Source organism: Pygoscelis adeliae, unplaced genomic scaffold (genome assembly GCF_000699105.1).
Source record: "Pygoscelis adeliae isolate BGI_AS28 unplaced genomic scaffold, ASM69910v1 Scaffold127, whole genome shotgun sequence".
Lineage (NCBI taxonomy): Eukaryota > Metazoa > Chordata > Aves > Sphenisciformes > Spheniscidae > Pygoscelis > Pygoscelis adeliae.
Genome location: NW_008825208.1, coordinates 80,875 through 97,110, shown reverse-complemented (window position 1 = coordinate 97,110; position 16,236 = coordinate 80,875). Strand labels below are relative to the sequence as shown.

At 37.8% G+C, this 16,236-nt stretch overlaps 1 protein-coding gene across 1 annotated transcript in view; it reads right to left on the bottom strand.

The window, feature by feature from the left end:
• Positions 1-13,329, bottom strand: part of BDP1 (B double prime 1, subunit of RNA polymerase III transcription initiation factor IIIB) — a 55,445-nt gene extending 42,116 nt beyond the window's left edge. The window contains 12 exon segments of the mRNA XM_009328976.1: positions 2,165-2,324; positions 3,355-3,532; positions 3,863-4,144; positions 5,790-5,933; positions 6,614-6,668; positions 7,273-7,367; positions 8,379-8,512; positions 9,414-9,557; positions 9,932-9,991; positions 11,029-11,132; positions 11,767-12,316; positions 13,325-13,329. Coding sequence (XP_009327251.1) covers positions 2,165-2,324; positions 3,355-3,532; positions 3,863-4,144; positions 5,790-5,933; positions 6,614-6,668; positions 7,273-7,367; positions 8,379-8,512; positions 9,414-9,557; positions 9,932-9,991; positions 11,029-11,132; positions 11,767-12,316; positions 13,325-13,329 — 1,911 coding nt within the window.
• Positions 13,330-16,236: the final 2,907 nt, after the last annotated feature.

The following is a 16,236-nucleotide window of genomic DNA, read 5'->3' as shown; positions in this document are numbered from 1 at the left end:
CTGATCTAGATGAAGATGTCCCTGCCCACGGCAGGGGGGTTGGACTAGATGACCTTTAGAGGTCCCTTCCAACCCAAACTATTCTATGATTCTATGAATAGGGGGGAAGGATCCCCTCCCTCAACCTGCTTGCAACACTTCTCCTAATGCAGCCCAGGATACCGTTAGCCTTTTTTGCAGCCAGGGCACATTGCTGGCTCATGTTCAACTTGGTGTCCACCAGGACACCCATGTTCTTTTATGCAAAGCTGCTTTCCATCTGGGTGGCTCCCAGCACATACTGGTGCCTGGGGTTGTTCCTCCCCAGGTGCAGGACTTTGCACTTCCCCTTGTTGAACTTCATGAGGTTCCTGTCAGTCCATTTCTTTGTCTTTTAATTGGATGAGGATGATAACAGACTCCTTAGGCAGTATCAGCTATCATTACTTTCCAGGTATAGTATTTAAATCATTTTCCTGAAGAGCACTGACCATCACTCTGAAAATGAAATTAACAACCTAGCAAACTAATCACAATTACAGCAAAGATTTTATGGAATCTATTTCGTGAATTAAGGTAAAAGCCTAGTGCATAAAAACATTATTTCTCTACTCTATTTACCTCTTTAATAACATTAATAGAATCATGTTTCACATCACTAGTTGGCTAAGTATTTCTAGTTTTAGGTCAGTGATTATGTTCATATACTTTTAAAGTAAATTAACCACAGCAGGCCAAGAGAATTAGAACTGACATAAAAGGTCTTTTGAAATTATCAGTTTTAGAGATTATTATGCCTTTTTCGCATGTCAAACAGCTGTAATTTATCAGCCAGAGAGCTTAGCTACTCTTGCTACTGATACCACTATAATAGGCTGGTGTATATCTATAGCACATTGCCCTGTTCAGTTCATTGATTTTTACAAACATTATTCCAACTAATATCAGGAGATTGTATTGTTATAACATTTCCAAGTACAGGCATTTAGTATTTGCAAATATCCTAAGTAGCTGATTTTCTATTAAGATGAAGACATTATTTTCGGTAACAGAATCAAAAATAAGGCTAAAGGACAAATAATGTGCCCATCACATTAGGGAAACACTAACACTTAGAATTTCCTAATCTCTCACCACAAACTTTAGCCATAAGATCATTCTTCATCTTAGAAAGCACAAGAGAAAATAATTCATTCCCCCTCAGCACAAGTATTTAAACAGTATGAAATTAAGTTCCAAAAGTGACAATGATACAAGGATAGAACAATGATCAGAGGAATGGAACTTCCTCTATATGAGGAGAAATGTAAGATTAGGACTCTTCAGCTTGAAAATAATATTGTTGGAGAGAGGAAAAAGTGCCATTATAAACAAGAATAGCTAGAGAAGGTGAACAGGAACATCATAAAGATGAACAGGAACATAACAATGGAAGTACAGTGCATATTAAACTACTAGGCATCAGGCTTAAAACAATAAAAAGGTGTATTCTTTGGATTAAGTGAATAATTAAAGGAATGAACTCTCAGCTGTAGTATGCAATTCATGACAAAGGTAGAGATCGATGCAAAAAAGCAGCTAGAAAAACTCATGACTAAGAGGTGCCTCAAGGGCTTCAAAAGAGCCAGACACAATCTCAGGAAGTTTCTAAACGGCCGGACCTGATTAGAACACACCCGAAGAAAGATCATTCAATCTCGGTCCAGTTTCTTGTATCTTTCCTGAAACAGCTCTTGGCAGCCAGTACCAGTGGACAAGAGTTTACACAGGTTTTCATTCTGAGGCAGCACAAACAACCCAGTACTCACCCTGCTCAAATCAGTTTCTAACGTCGCACTAGTAAGTGTATGCCAGCAAAATCTTGCTCCAAGGTTTTACTGTTGACATTGTACTGCTTCACTTTTGAATAATTAAACTGTTCAGCTGTTTAAATTTTCTATGAGGTAAGCCAGGCGTGCACAGTATACACTCTGAATGAATTTAGTATAACAAACAACCCGTTAAAGCCAGCCAAATTGATAGTATTTAAATTTTGGTGATGTTTTCAGGCTTGTTGCCTTTTTTCCACCTAGTGGTAAAAACATCACAAAAACAACCAAAAAAAGGCTTTGATTTAAAAAAACCCACTTTTAATGGTAAAGAGGAAGATCTTAAGCAGCAAGAATTACATAAAAAATAAAAATACCTTTGTTTCTCTAGTTTCTTCAGATTGTCTTTCTTTGCTTCTAATCTTTGGAACCTGTAACTCTGAAACCTGGCTTTCCTGTGATGTATCATCTCTAATATTTAGGGTTCTCAGTTTAGCAGATTCTGTTTCTAGTATAACATCATTGCTATCTTCAAAGCTGAAATCAATAAAAGCACACAAAAACACTCTATTAGCGTATTTTAATGAAAAAGCTATTACTGTTTACAGATAGATCAAGTTGCACAGAAAAGTTATGCAATTTTGACATTAAATAACTATATGCGTTTCAGAGAATCTGACAGGTTTTAGTGGTTTGCAGGATATGAGCTTTAAAACAACTTTTGTACTTCTGCAATGCTGTTGCATGAAGATGTTAAAATCTCATCTAAATATTCTAGACTAGATTCTGTTTTTAAAAACAGACTTTACTAATATAAACATTGTATACAGAAGCTTTTTTTCCTCCCTGATCTTCTGTAACAATCTATGTTGAGTTCAAAGACAAATACTGTTCTTTCATATGCTTCCAGTGAGGTATTAAAGCACATAAAAGTTCTGGCAATCTATATGAAATAACAAACAATTACAATACAGCTAAATAAAACTATTAACACGCAATATTCTGAAGTAGCACTAACAGCTTCATGATGACTTTTTAGGTTTACCACTTTATTGTATAACAAGTTTAATGAAACAAATATTCAGTTTCTTTCTAGTAAAAGAATGACCAAAATTGAAACCAAAACCTTGCCTCCCACCTAGGTGCTGCACAAATAAAGTCCAAGCAACTTCCCTTTCCCACAGGAACCATCTTATTAAAAACAGATATAAATTCCAAGTGTATAGCAACACTACTTAGCAACATTACCAAGCAGTGTTTTGAGATAAATATTAGGAGTTAGAATAAACCAATAGTCTTCATGAACACCCTAAAAAAAAAGTGAAAGCAGTTTTGGATGGGATTTTAGTATTAATATAAATTAACTTTGCAAGGACAGCCCATCAGGGCAGAGAATACGAGAGCATAAATTAAAAAGTTTATTAAAACCCAGGACAGTCCTCAGAAACTAAAAATCTGTCCATTCTGTGCCAGTTAACATGATGGTAAGCATTTGAATAAGTAAAACCAATATTAAAAACTTTAAACTATTTTTTATTTTGCCTAAGCTTTCCATTGTAAACATTACCTGCATAAATTGACGTCACTTTCTCTCTCCATTATGTCATCCACTGATAAACAGGACTCTGATCTCTCGTCCTCTGTAACAGCTGTCTCATCTTGTTTTCCTTCAATAACACTATCCAATTCTTCTCTACAGGTAGTACGACCATCATTGTTTGCATCACATACCATTTTTTTTTCTGCTAATGAATAAGAATTAAATAAATTGGAACATTCTGGGCAACATCTTAGAATCCCAATTCTCACATCCTAGCTACAGTGAAGCAAAAGTTAATTTAAAACAAAAAATCCCAGTAGAAATGCCTAAGTATTAAGATTTAAGAGAACTATTCTCAGCAAAACTAAAATGTTTAGATTTAGTATGAAAGCTGATTTTGAAAGGCATTGTTCCACAACCTCCCAAGGCAGATCAGTGATACAAATCAAAACCCAAGTTCTCATTTTTAAGTCTACAGTGTCTTTATATAAAATTTATATTTGAACATTCGAAAGTGAGCATTTTTGCCTCTTACTTTTCTTAGAGGATTTCCCTTCTTCAGCAATTTTTGAAGGGACAGCCATTTCTTCTGGAAGATTCTCCACTTCCTGTTCAAGATCATCTTTTCTCTTCTTTCTCTTCTTTTTTGCTAACGCTGGCTCTAACGCAACCTGTTCTTCTGCCTGTTCAGAAATGCCCAAAGATTCCTCATTTTCTTTCTCAGCCGTCACAGCATCTGCTTCTGTTTCTGCATCAGAAATTCTGGCTTCCTGAAGATCATCTTGATCATTAGCAGCTTCTGTGTTGGCAGCTTTTGCTATTGAGACAATATAGTTCCTGGTTAATAGACTGATGGAGTATTAGGAGCCATAAATTGCAAAGGTATTTCCACTAGCAACACCCTGTGAATTCATACATCACTGCCAATATACTGCCAGGCATATGGGCAGGACCATGAGAAGTCGGTCGCTGACTTAACACAAAAGCTTCAGCATAGATTAACTTCAACACTAAATGCAAAACACATTCCATCCACAGGACAACACTTCACCAGGGTAAAGTCAATATAGGATATAAAGCCAATTTAGTAAATGTTCTTGGTTCCTATACTTTTTAGCAGGTTAGACAGTCACTTTTGGATGCAGGAAAAACAGGCATTGCTATTCCTGAAAAGAATTATCATATCCCTGCAGAAAGAGGTGATGATGGTTGCAGAAAGTATGCCACGAAAAAGTAATTTTGATCAACAGATGTACTGTAGTTAATCATTCTTATTTACATAAGAAAGCTGAACTATTATCTAGCTAATAATTCACAAGTTCTTTCCTGGGTTTGAGTTTCTAAAATTCTCCTCCCTCCCCTTTTCTGGACATTTTGTCTTGATCTTGTATTTATGCAGAACATCAACCACCAAGAACCTTTCCCTGTCCTTTTTACTATTCTTATATGAACTTGTTCCCCTGTAATTAAGAAATGCAAAACGCAAGAGAAGTAGAAAAGCATACTCACATTGCTTTACACATAAAGTACCTTCAATCTACTGTTAAAGTCTATGACCAGAATTTCTATATGTAGCTGTAAGTCCTAATAGGTGGGACATTTTACTTAATCAAATCTGAAATGAAGGCTACAAAAAAGCAGCAGCTATGTCAATTTTAAGAATTAAACAGCGATGTTGCTTCCTAGCTAGCATCCCCTTTAAAAAGGTTGTTCACTTGTCTGTTCCACAGTACCACTTAAAAGTGGGTTCTTGTGGAACAAACAAGTGAACAACTCAACAGAAATAGCAGGGAATTTTTGAAATGGTATCAGTATAACCGTTTTTAGTTCAAGCACATCTGTGGAAGGTACTTTCACAGGTGCTGAGGTAGTAAGACACTATATGGTGATCGATAGTGATTAAACATAATCTTTATCCTTTTATTTTGAACAGACCAGAAAACTAAAACAACTTTTACAGGACTCCTTGAAAAGAATCACACCCTTCAGAATTAGGGAGTCAAACTATAATTAAAGGTGAAACAGAACCCTTAAAAGAAAAGGGTTTAAAATGTAAGAAAAATTTAAATTAAAAGTCACAGAAGACCTTGCCAAAAATATGGTTTTGGCCCAAGGATTCTAAAAGTGAATTAGTTAGCAACTCATGGAGATACTTATCAACTGTTAAATTAGAATATCCTGTTTAGAATATCAGTGCTTCAAGACTATGGAAGAGCACTAATCTCAGTGTGGTCTCACATTCCTGCCCGGAGAAAACGCACCTCAGGAAACTGGCTGCTACCAGTTATTACCATCCCACACATCAGTAAACTACATCTGAAAAAGTTACGCTATGAAGTCAGGATCCTCTTGCCCTGTCTGGAACAGGGAAGGAAAAGATTCCCTATGTGATGTTTCCTCTGCTAGCAACACATTACTGACCACTGCTCTGTAATGATATCTCAAGCATTCTTTTGAAGTACCTTTTGGCTTCTTCCGAGGCCTTGATGGCTTCTTTTCCTTTGGCTTCTGGCTTTTAACAGTCTTTTGCTTCCTCTTTTCCTCATCTGCTAAGACCTTCTCAAGCAGCTGGGCAAAGAATTCAAAATCAAAAGGCCGCTTTTCTTCTATCAGATTAAAGCAAAGAAATAGAAAAGATTTCAAAGTTGATAACTTTTCCAAGTTTCTGCTTTGTAAAATAATCAGTGGTACATGTTATGATATTAAAAAGTGAAGGTTATATAGATTTAAACAGAGAATTGTTTTTGAGAATACTTTCTGTATCACTTGAGCACAGACTAGAGTTGACATGTATGTGGATTATGGTAGCTTGGTTTTAAAAAACAAATAGTAAAAAGCTTACAGTACTTAATTTAGAAAATTTAAGAAGTGACAAATACATGAATTGTACCACAGTATCAAATAATGTATCAACATGCTGCTCTAGGACTTATGTAGCTCATTCAAATAACACACAAAGCTTTTAAGGATTCTCAAAGCAGTTTACAACAGGTAACTGTGCTAGAAATTCCCATGAATCAGAATAATATTCAACTGAATATATATGGGAAAGTTTATATTAATCTCATTTATCAGACATATAGAAAAGCCAGAAATTAAATCTAAAGATCTTTACTGTGAACCATGCTTGTTATAAAAACCTAAGATTCCCCAGCTTCTGAACTCACCTATGAGCAAAAATTTCTTATAATTAATACAAGCAAGGCAAAGCACAAAAATTACCATGAAAAAAGATGCCTACCATTTAATGACTCATTGTAGGGTGGGGTACATTTACTTTACTTACTGAAAGCTTTGTCTATCCTCCATCCATTAGCTTTTTCCTCACGTTTGAACTTGTTCTAAAAGCAAAGGTATATTTGTCTTTTTCAGTAAGCAAGAAATGCAACAGTATATTGTACAAAATGGCAGATCAAGATAAACCTTCAATGCAACAAAACCTTCTATCAACTAAAGTTGAGTAAAACTTACAAGCACACCCACAGAACACAAGTTTGTAATTAATTTTTAAATATAAACCCTGTCACCAATAGATATCACCAGTCATAATTTTTTATTATTTTCAACATTTTTGTCCCTACTTCCAATCTATGCAAGGTTTGAAATATCAAAGATTTTCCCAGCTGGATACCACGAAAGAGGCAACACAGAAGACCCTCACCAAACATCCACTTATGCTTAGCAGCATTCTTCAATTAAAATAAAATTGAGACAAACTGTGTCTAGATATGCTAGATTTATAAGATAAGTTGATTGGAATTCAACCCAGCATATTAATGTTTCAGATACTTATTACCTCTTGGAAACAGGTATTAAAAAAGCATTGCTACAGAGCCAGTTAGCATCAAAATTATCAATACTAACAGGAAGCATAGGAATAGCAAATGAGAAACAGAAAAGTGAAAACAGACGTTTAATTGCTTTATTGAGTGCTTTAATTTTTACCTTAATTTCTGCTCTTGCTCTATGAGGAAACAGCCGTCCAATCAAGGAGAAGTCTGTTCCTACCATACTGATAGCTAAAAAGAACATGTCTGTTTCTGGAGCGGGGCAGGGGGCGTGGGTGGGAGAGATAAACACACTTAAGTATTTAGTTAACCATTCTTCTTGCTATCTAAAATAAAAACACCTTTCAAACTTAATGCAACGAGATAGGTAACTTTAAGGTTATCTACTGTGGCTGCAAGTTCAGCTGGGCTGGAGTATGTGTGTTATTTTACTTAAGTACCTCTAATAACATTTGCTGAATGAACTATTAACAGAAAGAACTGTCTAATCTATTATAAAACTGCAGAATGTAAAATACATTTTGTAAAGCTAGTAAATCAAAGCTAACCAACTTGAAATTGCCAATGTTCATTTTTATGAACACAACCACAAACAGAAATGAGAAAAAAGCATGTGTAAAAATACCATCTCCATTATTATTTGTTAACATGAGAAGAGTGCATTCCAAAAGCAGCACAGTGAATTCTGAAGCTACTTTTTGCACCTACAGTTGTAAAAAAACATTTCCAATTGTAAAAAGTCTTGCACAGTGTTGTCAGCCTAGAGATAATAATCAATTCACAGCAGGCATAATAAAAAAAACCAACCCACGCACTCATAAAAACACAGCTGTCCACGTACACTGAAATCAGCCCACACAGAGATGACTTATAGAATTTATTCCTGCCCATGTTGGAAGAACCAAATAAAGAAGCTGTTAAGAAGTGCTAACTGTTCCATATAGAGCTCAAATATTTGGACACCAGAATCCAAAATTATGCTTTTGATAAGGCAGACTAGCATTTCCACAGCATCTAAATGTTCATGACAGAAAAAATTCACAGGTAGCCTGCATATCATAAGGCACTGGATTTTTTTAAACATGCCAATTTTCACAGTAGACATCAGAGCTCTGCTTGTTGTAAGAGTTTGGAGGGTTGAGACTACGTCACACGTAAACAGAACCATTTACTTCACTGGAAATAAAAATTCTTGAGTACAAAGCATAGATGGAAAACAGATTCTTCTGCAGACTCAAAACTTGAAACCAAAAATATACTCACCTTTATTTGACCATGGTTTTGTGTAAAAACTTTTCCTGAAGCTGGAATATGTAGTTGTAGAGCCACGCTCAAAGATGGGATCATTTTCTTCTACAACACATGGACCTTTTGTTCTTAGAACTTCTACGGTTAAACTGGAAAAGCAAACACACAAAGAGAGTCATCTGAAAATATTGCTAACAAGACACACAAATGTTTATAAGCCAGCTATTCAGATTTTTCCTGCCGTAAGTCAGAGTTTGTACTGTAATCACGTGTAATAATTACATTAACATATATTTCAATGGGAGAATGCAGCAAGAAATCATTAACCTGTATTGCATACAGCTTGTGCAAGTAAATTTGCTTTTCCCTTTTTATAAGGTATGGTATAGTACAGACAGACATAATTTAATACCTAAAAAAAAGATTGTCTTTTTAACATTCAAGAAAATTATTTTGCAAAACCACAAGAGCCTCTCCATATTTTTTTACAACACTTTCAAATTCCTTTACCAGGTCTGCTCTGGCCTTACACCTTGGCCTAAACCTCATGCTAATAATACGTTTGGGGAACTGAACAATTTGGTAATCTAATACTTTAAAAAAATAATATTCTAAGCAAAGTTACCGAAAACAGACAGCTGAATAAAGCAGCAACACGCAAGATGCAAAGCTGAAGCAAATCATACGGACAATTGAGTAACAGTAAGCAGAAACATGCAACTGTGAGAAACAAAGAAGTTCACTAAACAGAAGACATTTGGAAGTTGGACAAATATTCAGCATTCATTCACTGTAACAAAATACAACATCTTCCTCTCTATCTGCTTCTCCAAAAACATTTCTCAAGAAAATTTGCCACTACTGAGATGCACATAACTGCTGCTTATATACTTTGCCATATATTTGTGCTGTTCCCTAAGTTAGGATAGCTCAACTCTCAACACATAAATACACTTACGTTTGTCCCTGTCCAAAGTAACTGTTCTCTATTCACAAACTAAGCAGCAATGTAGAATATATTGTCCTTGAGTCAGGCACAGAATTTGTTACCTTTCTTCGTCCAGAATAATTGAACCATCTTCTGCTACTTTCACACGAGGAACTAGAAGTGGACCGTCCTGACTCTCCTCCCCATTCTCTGCTTCTTCCTCCTCATCTTCCTCTTCATGGTCAGGGGAACTTTTCTCTTCCTGTCTACAATTTTAAGAGACCAAGCAAAAAATAATACTTTTGTTAGTGTTTTGAATTGCTGCTCCATATGCCAGACATTTGACAATTTAATGAACCACCCAGCAATGCAACCCACCAGCGAGTTAGTCAATACATAAACTCTGTAATCTGCTTTTCATTCTATCGTAAAATGGACAAATCCAAAAACATAATATTGAAAACAAAATGCTCTTTAACCACCCTCCCCTCCCAAATTACAATTTGTTATAAATAAGGGCTGTGACATCGAAACAGTAAAAAAAAAAAAAAAGACCTACACCGTTAGTATTACCACAGAAACATTTTTTTTCCAACATCAGAAAACTTTGACTACAAGTACTTCCATCACCAAGACTTACTCTTTCATTTGACCCAGTGCAGAATTTTTTTCTGTTCTCTTTTCTTCTGCCAATGAAGACCTAGAATTTTATAAAAAGCTAGAGATTAATGTTTGTACAGACACATTTCTGCTTCATTCCACAAAAACTGGTTTTAGCGGATAACAGTCAAAGAAACACAAAGCTTTTTTTCAATTCTTTGTACCACATCTAGACTTAAATCTAACAGAACAACCACCACTGCTTAATGGATTTTGCATTTTTTTTGTATAAGCAAGGACAAAAAAAAAAGATATTTCAAGCAGTAATCCATTGTAAGGGTACAGGGAATGTGAGAGCATCTGGTTCATTACCTGCTGAAGGACTACTCAGTGTGAAAGAAAAAATAACAAGGAAAGTGATAAATAAAACACACAAGCACACAAACATTAACAAGCAGGTGATAACAGACAATAACAGAAAACTCATCTGCTACTGAGAGGAAGAACAGGACTTGGATAGCTGTACTTATGTTTATGTGATTGGTTTTGGTAGTTGCAGGAAAAAGGCCCTGCTCTGCCTGTGGTAGTCTGTGCAGCCAGCTGTATTAGTGTTCCCTGTGTATGTGCACCTCTGGGATGCTCACTCAGCCTTGCTACTGGCAAAACCTGTAAAGGGAACAGTAGCAGCTACATCCATCCAGCTGGAGTGGAGAGACCTCCTGGGTCTTGCAGTGCGTTTTGCACTTCAGCACCTAGGAAGGAGAAATGCTTAGCTTCCTGTAGTCCACCAGATTTGGCAGGCAGTCATAACATCCCTAGCAGCCATAACTAAAAAACTTAACAGCAGCAAGTTATAAAAAAAAAAGATTTTCTGTTATTCTGCATTTGTACAGATACAAATCAACACTAGGGACAGGTTCATGTTTTTGTATTTCAACAAGTACATTAATCTCCTTTCTCACTTCCATATGAAGACTGAGTAGATGTGAAAATGTCTAGAAGCTTTTGTTACCATTCCAACAATACTGTATCTGTGCTAATACTCCAGATTTAAGAATTCTCCTTTTCACAATCATTAAATTGGTAGAAAAAGAAAAATCATTTCACCTAAGGAGAGAGAAAGAGAGTTATACTTACTTCATAGGATTGTTTTCTGGCAGATAGTATATCAAGTCTCTCATGGTCATTTTAGAACGATCTGGTGGAGAACGTCCTTCAATTACTGGAGGCCTGTGTTTCAACTGTTTCCATACAAAAATAATAAAAAAACCCAAACTTAAATTCACCCTGAAGGTACTTTATATTTCACAAATGAATATTTTTCTTTGTTTACAAAGTACCCCATTGGTTCCCCCTGCCCTGTCCCCAACAACTGAAATAAGTTTATCTTAAAAGCGTCCCTTTGTCAGAGAGGACATGACAGACCCTTAAGTGATGTACCCCCTCAGAGAAATGCAATACTTGGCACAAGTGAAAGTGAAAAGTTATTCAAAATTACAGAACTCTGTCAATGATGAAGTTGAAAAAATGAGAGAAACTCCAAATCCCAAGCTTCTTACAGCACACTTCCCCAACTGTGAAACTTTTAAAATTGGAACGTTGACTCTAATATAATAGGTTTCATGTCAAAAAGGCTTGTGGGTCTAGTCAAATGAAAAGATATAAAATTTCTCACAAAATCTGTATTATGAGGGAACACAGTGCTACTACTGCTCATAAACAGGCTAAACCCATACAGAGTCATGAGATATCATGGACTATTAGCAGTAAGCAGCTAATGATCATCAGAAAACACTACTGCAAAGAGATAATGTATGTTAGGTGAATCACGTCTTTGCCCTTCACACATCAGCACTGCCCAACACAGAGGCCTACCATCCGCTCTTTCTTCAGCTCTTCTTTAAGCATTTCTCTTAACTTCCGAGCTTTGAGGATCCTTTCACGGTCAGAACACATCCGTTTCTCTTTTATAGGAACAGGTTTCGTAGGTAGCTTTTCCTCTTGTGCTCCTGATCTTTCCTGTGTTGGCCTCTCCTTGAGTGGGGAGGGTACATTCTTCTGCAAGGTATCATCATTTTTTTGAGCAGCTACACCTACAGTTTGCTCTTTGTTCACCGATTTTTTTAGTGGGGAAAACTGTGGCACTTGTGGCACAGGTGTTTTCTTTTCAGGCAGCATAGGAGACTTCAAGGAGCTTTCAACGTTACTCTTTTCTGATGGAGAGGAATCCTTCTGAAGTGCAGCAGTGCCATCAGGAGCCTGTGATGCTCGCCTCTGCGGTTTTGATGAACGCTGAGCAGATGAAGGTCCAGCTCTGGGTTTGACAAGATTGGGCATGGTGGAGATCCGTTTTCTTCTCTGCGTAGGCATCTCTGCAGGTTTACTAGCTTCTCCAGCATCACTTGAGCTATCAGCCTTGTCATCGCTGGAAAATTTAAGAGAGTATTCTGAAATACTTTGCAGTGACAGATTTGTAACTCTTACTTTCCAGATATGTTTATGTGCCAATCAGTATAAACGTAGTGCTACAGAAAAATACAGTTATATACAAGAAGCCACACTAGAACAAACCTGTAGCTGGTACTTTCTCTTAAACTAATCTCCTATAAGAACTGGTATATTATTTTCTAATATTAATTACTATTAATTAATGTTACTGTTACAAGCTAGTTGACCAATAATGCTAAACTCACATGTTCCTTCCCCACCCCCCTCTTTTTTGGAAGGCTCTCTACTTTCACCTGAGAATACCAAACATCATAATACAATAAAGCTTTATAAAAAATAACCCACATAACATAGGTGACATATTACAAACATTTTAATAAAGCTATATGCAACAAGTAGTTTGATGATTTTTATTGCAATCAATCTGAACATTCCTTTTACACATTTGCAAGTAGATGATACGTAAACTGTGAATTCCAAAAAAACCTCAGCAGCGCAAGTAGCCTTTTAGAGGATTTAAGTATTTTTTCCATCCCTTAGGCAGAAATAATTTTCAAATCGGTTGGCAAGCAAAAATGCCATCCTAAATGTGCAGACTCCTCCAGAGTTTGTCTCCTTGGCTGTTGCTCACAGTAAGACTGCAGCAAAATTACAACTGAGTCATAAAGAGTTTTTTTTAATTTTACATTGGAACTATGCCTTCTTTCTGTACATAAGGACAACCACACCCATGGTTCACTTAGCCATCTTCAAAAACAGTCAGAAGCAAATGCCTTTGTAGGAATATAAGGAAAGCATAAACATAGAGTGAAACTTTTCCAAATCCTCTCCAGCTACTATCTGTGACTCAGGCAAATGCTGCAGATGATGTTTTTGTATTTAACAGCCCCAGCAGACTTTTCTGAATCAATTTGTCCCATACTGTGAGTTCATATACGTTTTTAGTACACATAACATCCCTCAGCAAGGAGTTCAGCAGCCTTACTACATGGTGCCTGTCTGCGTGTTTTGAATGAGATCCTTGAAAGTCCCATTCAACATCCTCTGGTTTTTGCACAACAAGAGACAGTGGAAAGTAATTCTTCCTTCATCTTCTCCATACCAGCTGTGTTTTGTGGAGTTTTTAATCAGAATGCCACACCAGATTTCTGAATAGTTAAATATAATTTAGCAGAAACTGTATTTAAAAAAAAATCTTATGCTCAGAGAATTTTTCACATCCTTGATAATCAACAAAACCGTTCAGCATTTAGAAAACAATATAAAGGAAAGTAACTGACACTACAGATACAGGTTTGAGCAGCTATGAAGGAATGCCCTTAGGTTGGAAGGATAAATAAGCAAGATATTTTCACATTTGCCTTTACTTTTCTTGCAGACCACACAACAAACACATTGTGCTGCATGTCACCAATTACTGCAGTCAGGAAATTAAATTGTGTGACTTCCCCCAAATCCACTCTTCCTGAATCTTCAGAGACACCCAGGCAGCCAATCCTCAAGATGCATCATCTAGAGAGACAGCTCTCCAAGAAGCTAATACTGTGTACACTGCAATAAATCCCTAGGCCTGCTCTCTCCTATTTGGTTACCATACACCTTCAAAAGCAACCAAAAACTTTAAGAACCAGCTATTCAGTGGAATTTAGGGTGACCAAATGGGGGCAAGAAGGGAGCAGCTCTCACCTGTGCCTCTTCTACTTGCTCCCACGACTAAAAGTTCCCCTGAGAGTCTCCCAGCAGTTTTACGTTGCATACTACCTTCTCCCTCCAGCTGAGCTGTGGAACCCACCACAGCACTCCAGCAGTCCACGTGTCTCTTCTAATAAGTGCATCATTTTCCAAACCTCTGCTTCTCCAAAGAAGCTCTTTCCTAGCCACTTCCCGCACATTTCACTGTGTTGGCAAACTGAAGAGGTCTGTACGCTACATTCAACATGAACAACTTCCATCACAAACAGTCTTAAATTTCTTACAACTGCTCTACTTTTTCTTTAAAACAGCAGGATGTGGTTTTGTGGATTTGTTCACTTGGATGTTTTCCGCATTTCTTGAGGAAAATATTTTATGAGCCTGTTACTTATATGGCAAAGGTCTATTTTTCAAGCCACATGAATAGATTCCTTAGAAAATTCTGCCTTTTGGGACGGCTTTGGTGTCTAGTTTTGAAACTTACAATTAGATCACACTGAAGCACTCATTAAATTGCAAACACAAAAATCTTTAATAAATCTGCTGAATCAGCAACACTACCACATAATTTTAAAATAGCAACTATATCTTCATTTAAGAAAAAAGTTCTGGATAACAAAAGATCCCATAACCTGATCTTCGTAACACATAAATTTTATAAATAAAATTTGAAAGAAAAATATCCTTACACCACATTGCAAAACAAGTTTAAGTAAAAAAAGGTGGAAGACAAGTTGAATAAGAGGCAGCATGGGTTTACCAAAGACATGTCATGCCAACTAGTCTGATACCTGAATTTCTAGCCACAGGAAACAGAAGACTGTAAGGCGACTGTGTATTATGCCATAAAAGACAAGTTTCAACTAAAAGAATAGGGGTATTCATGCAAGATGCAAAACCAACTAGTTAAAAGAAGGGAGAAGCTTGTGCTGAAGAGCAATTATCAGACTGGGGAAATGTCCTGAAGAACTGGTCTCTACTGCTGTTGGCAGGGACAGAGTTAATTTTCTTCACAGTAGCTCATATGTTTCAGATTTGGGACCAAAACAGCGTAGACAGCACACCCATGTTTCAGTTATTGCTGAGCAGTGCTTACACAGAGTCAATGCCTTTTCTCACCCCACCCCACCAGTGAGCAGGCTGGGGGTACACAAGAAGCTGGGAGGGGACACAGCTGGGACAGCCGACCCCACCTGACCAAAGGGATATCCCGTACCACCTGGTGTCATGCTCAGCATATAAAGCTGGGGGAAGAAGAAGGAAGGGGGGGACGTTTGGAGTGATGGCGTTTGTCTTCCCAAGTCACCGTTACGCGTGATGGAGCCCTGCTGTCCTGGAGATGGCTGAACACCTGCCTGCCGGTGGGAAGGAGTGAAGGGATTCCTTGTTTTGCTTTGCCTGCGCAAGTGGCTTTTGCTTTCCCTATTAAACTGTCTTTATCTCAACCCACGAGTTTTCTCACTTTTACTCTTCTGATTCTCTCCACACCCCCATCCCACTGTGGGGGGGACGGGGACAGGACAGGGACGAGCAAGCAGCTGCATGGGGCTCAGCAGCCAGCCGGGGTTAACCCACAACAGGGAGGTCCTGAAGGACTGGTCCTAGGACCAGCCTTACCATGCATTTCCATTGCAATGAAAAGCACTTAGAAAATTAAACAATCAAAAAAGAAAAAGCCAGAAAGTTCTTCCTCACTAATGCATGAAGAAATGACTACGAAACAGGAAGCGCTGTAAGAATGCAAAATCAAAGTCATTCAGTTACGCAGCGCAAAGAATTTTTGCTGTACACAGCAAACTGGAGCTCCCTGCTGCTGCAGTGCCAGAAAAACTGAGTATCGGACCACACTAGGCCCCTCCTTTGCAGTCTTAACTTATATACTATTTCAAGCACCTGCAGTGCAACCGCAGTAAACAAATGCAGGTTTTGCTTAGGTTGCAAATGCGTCAAACGCCCAGAAGTCGTTGTCCCATTACCACATACACCGCTTTCACTAGGCACCGACCGGAGGGCAGTGCAGCAGCTCTACTTCAGGAGGTCTTCAAGATGAGACAACACCAAACCAAAGCAGGGACACCCAGGAGGTGACAGGCTGTGACAATACGCGTAACTGGAGGGCCTGCCACCACTACATCCCCAGGGGCTACCGAAGGGCGGCGGGCGCCCGTCCCGCTCCCGGGGATCCGCGGCCGGGCGGTGGCAGCG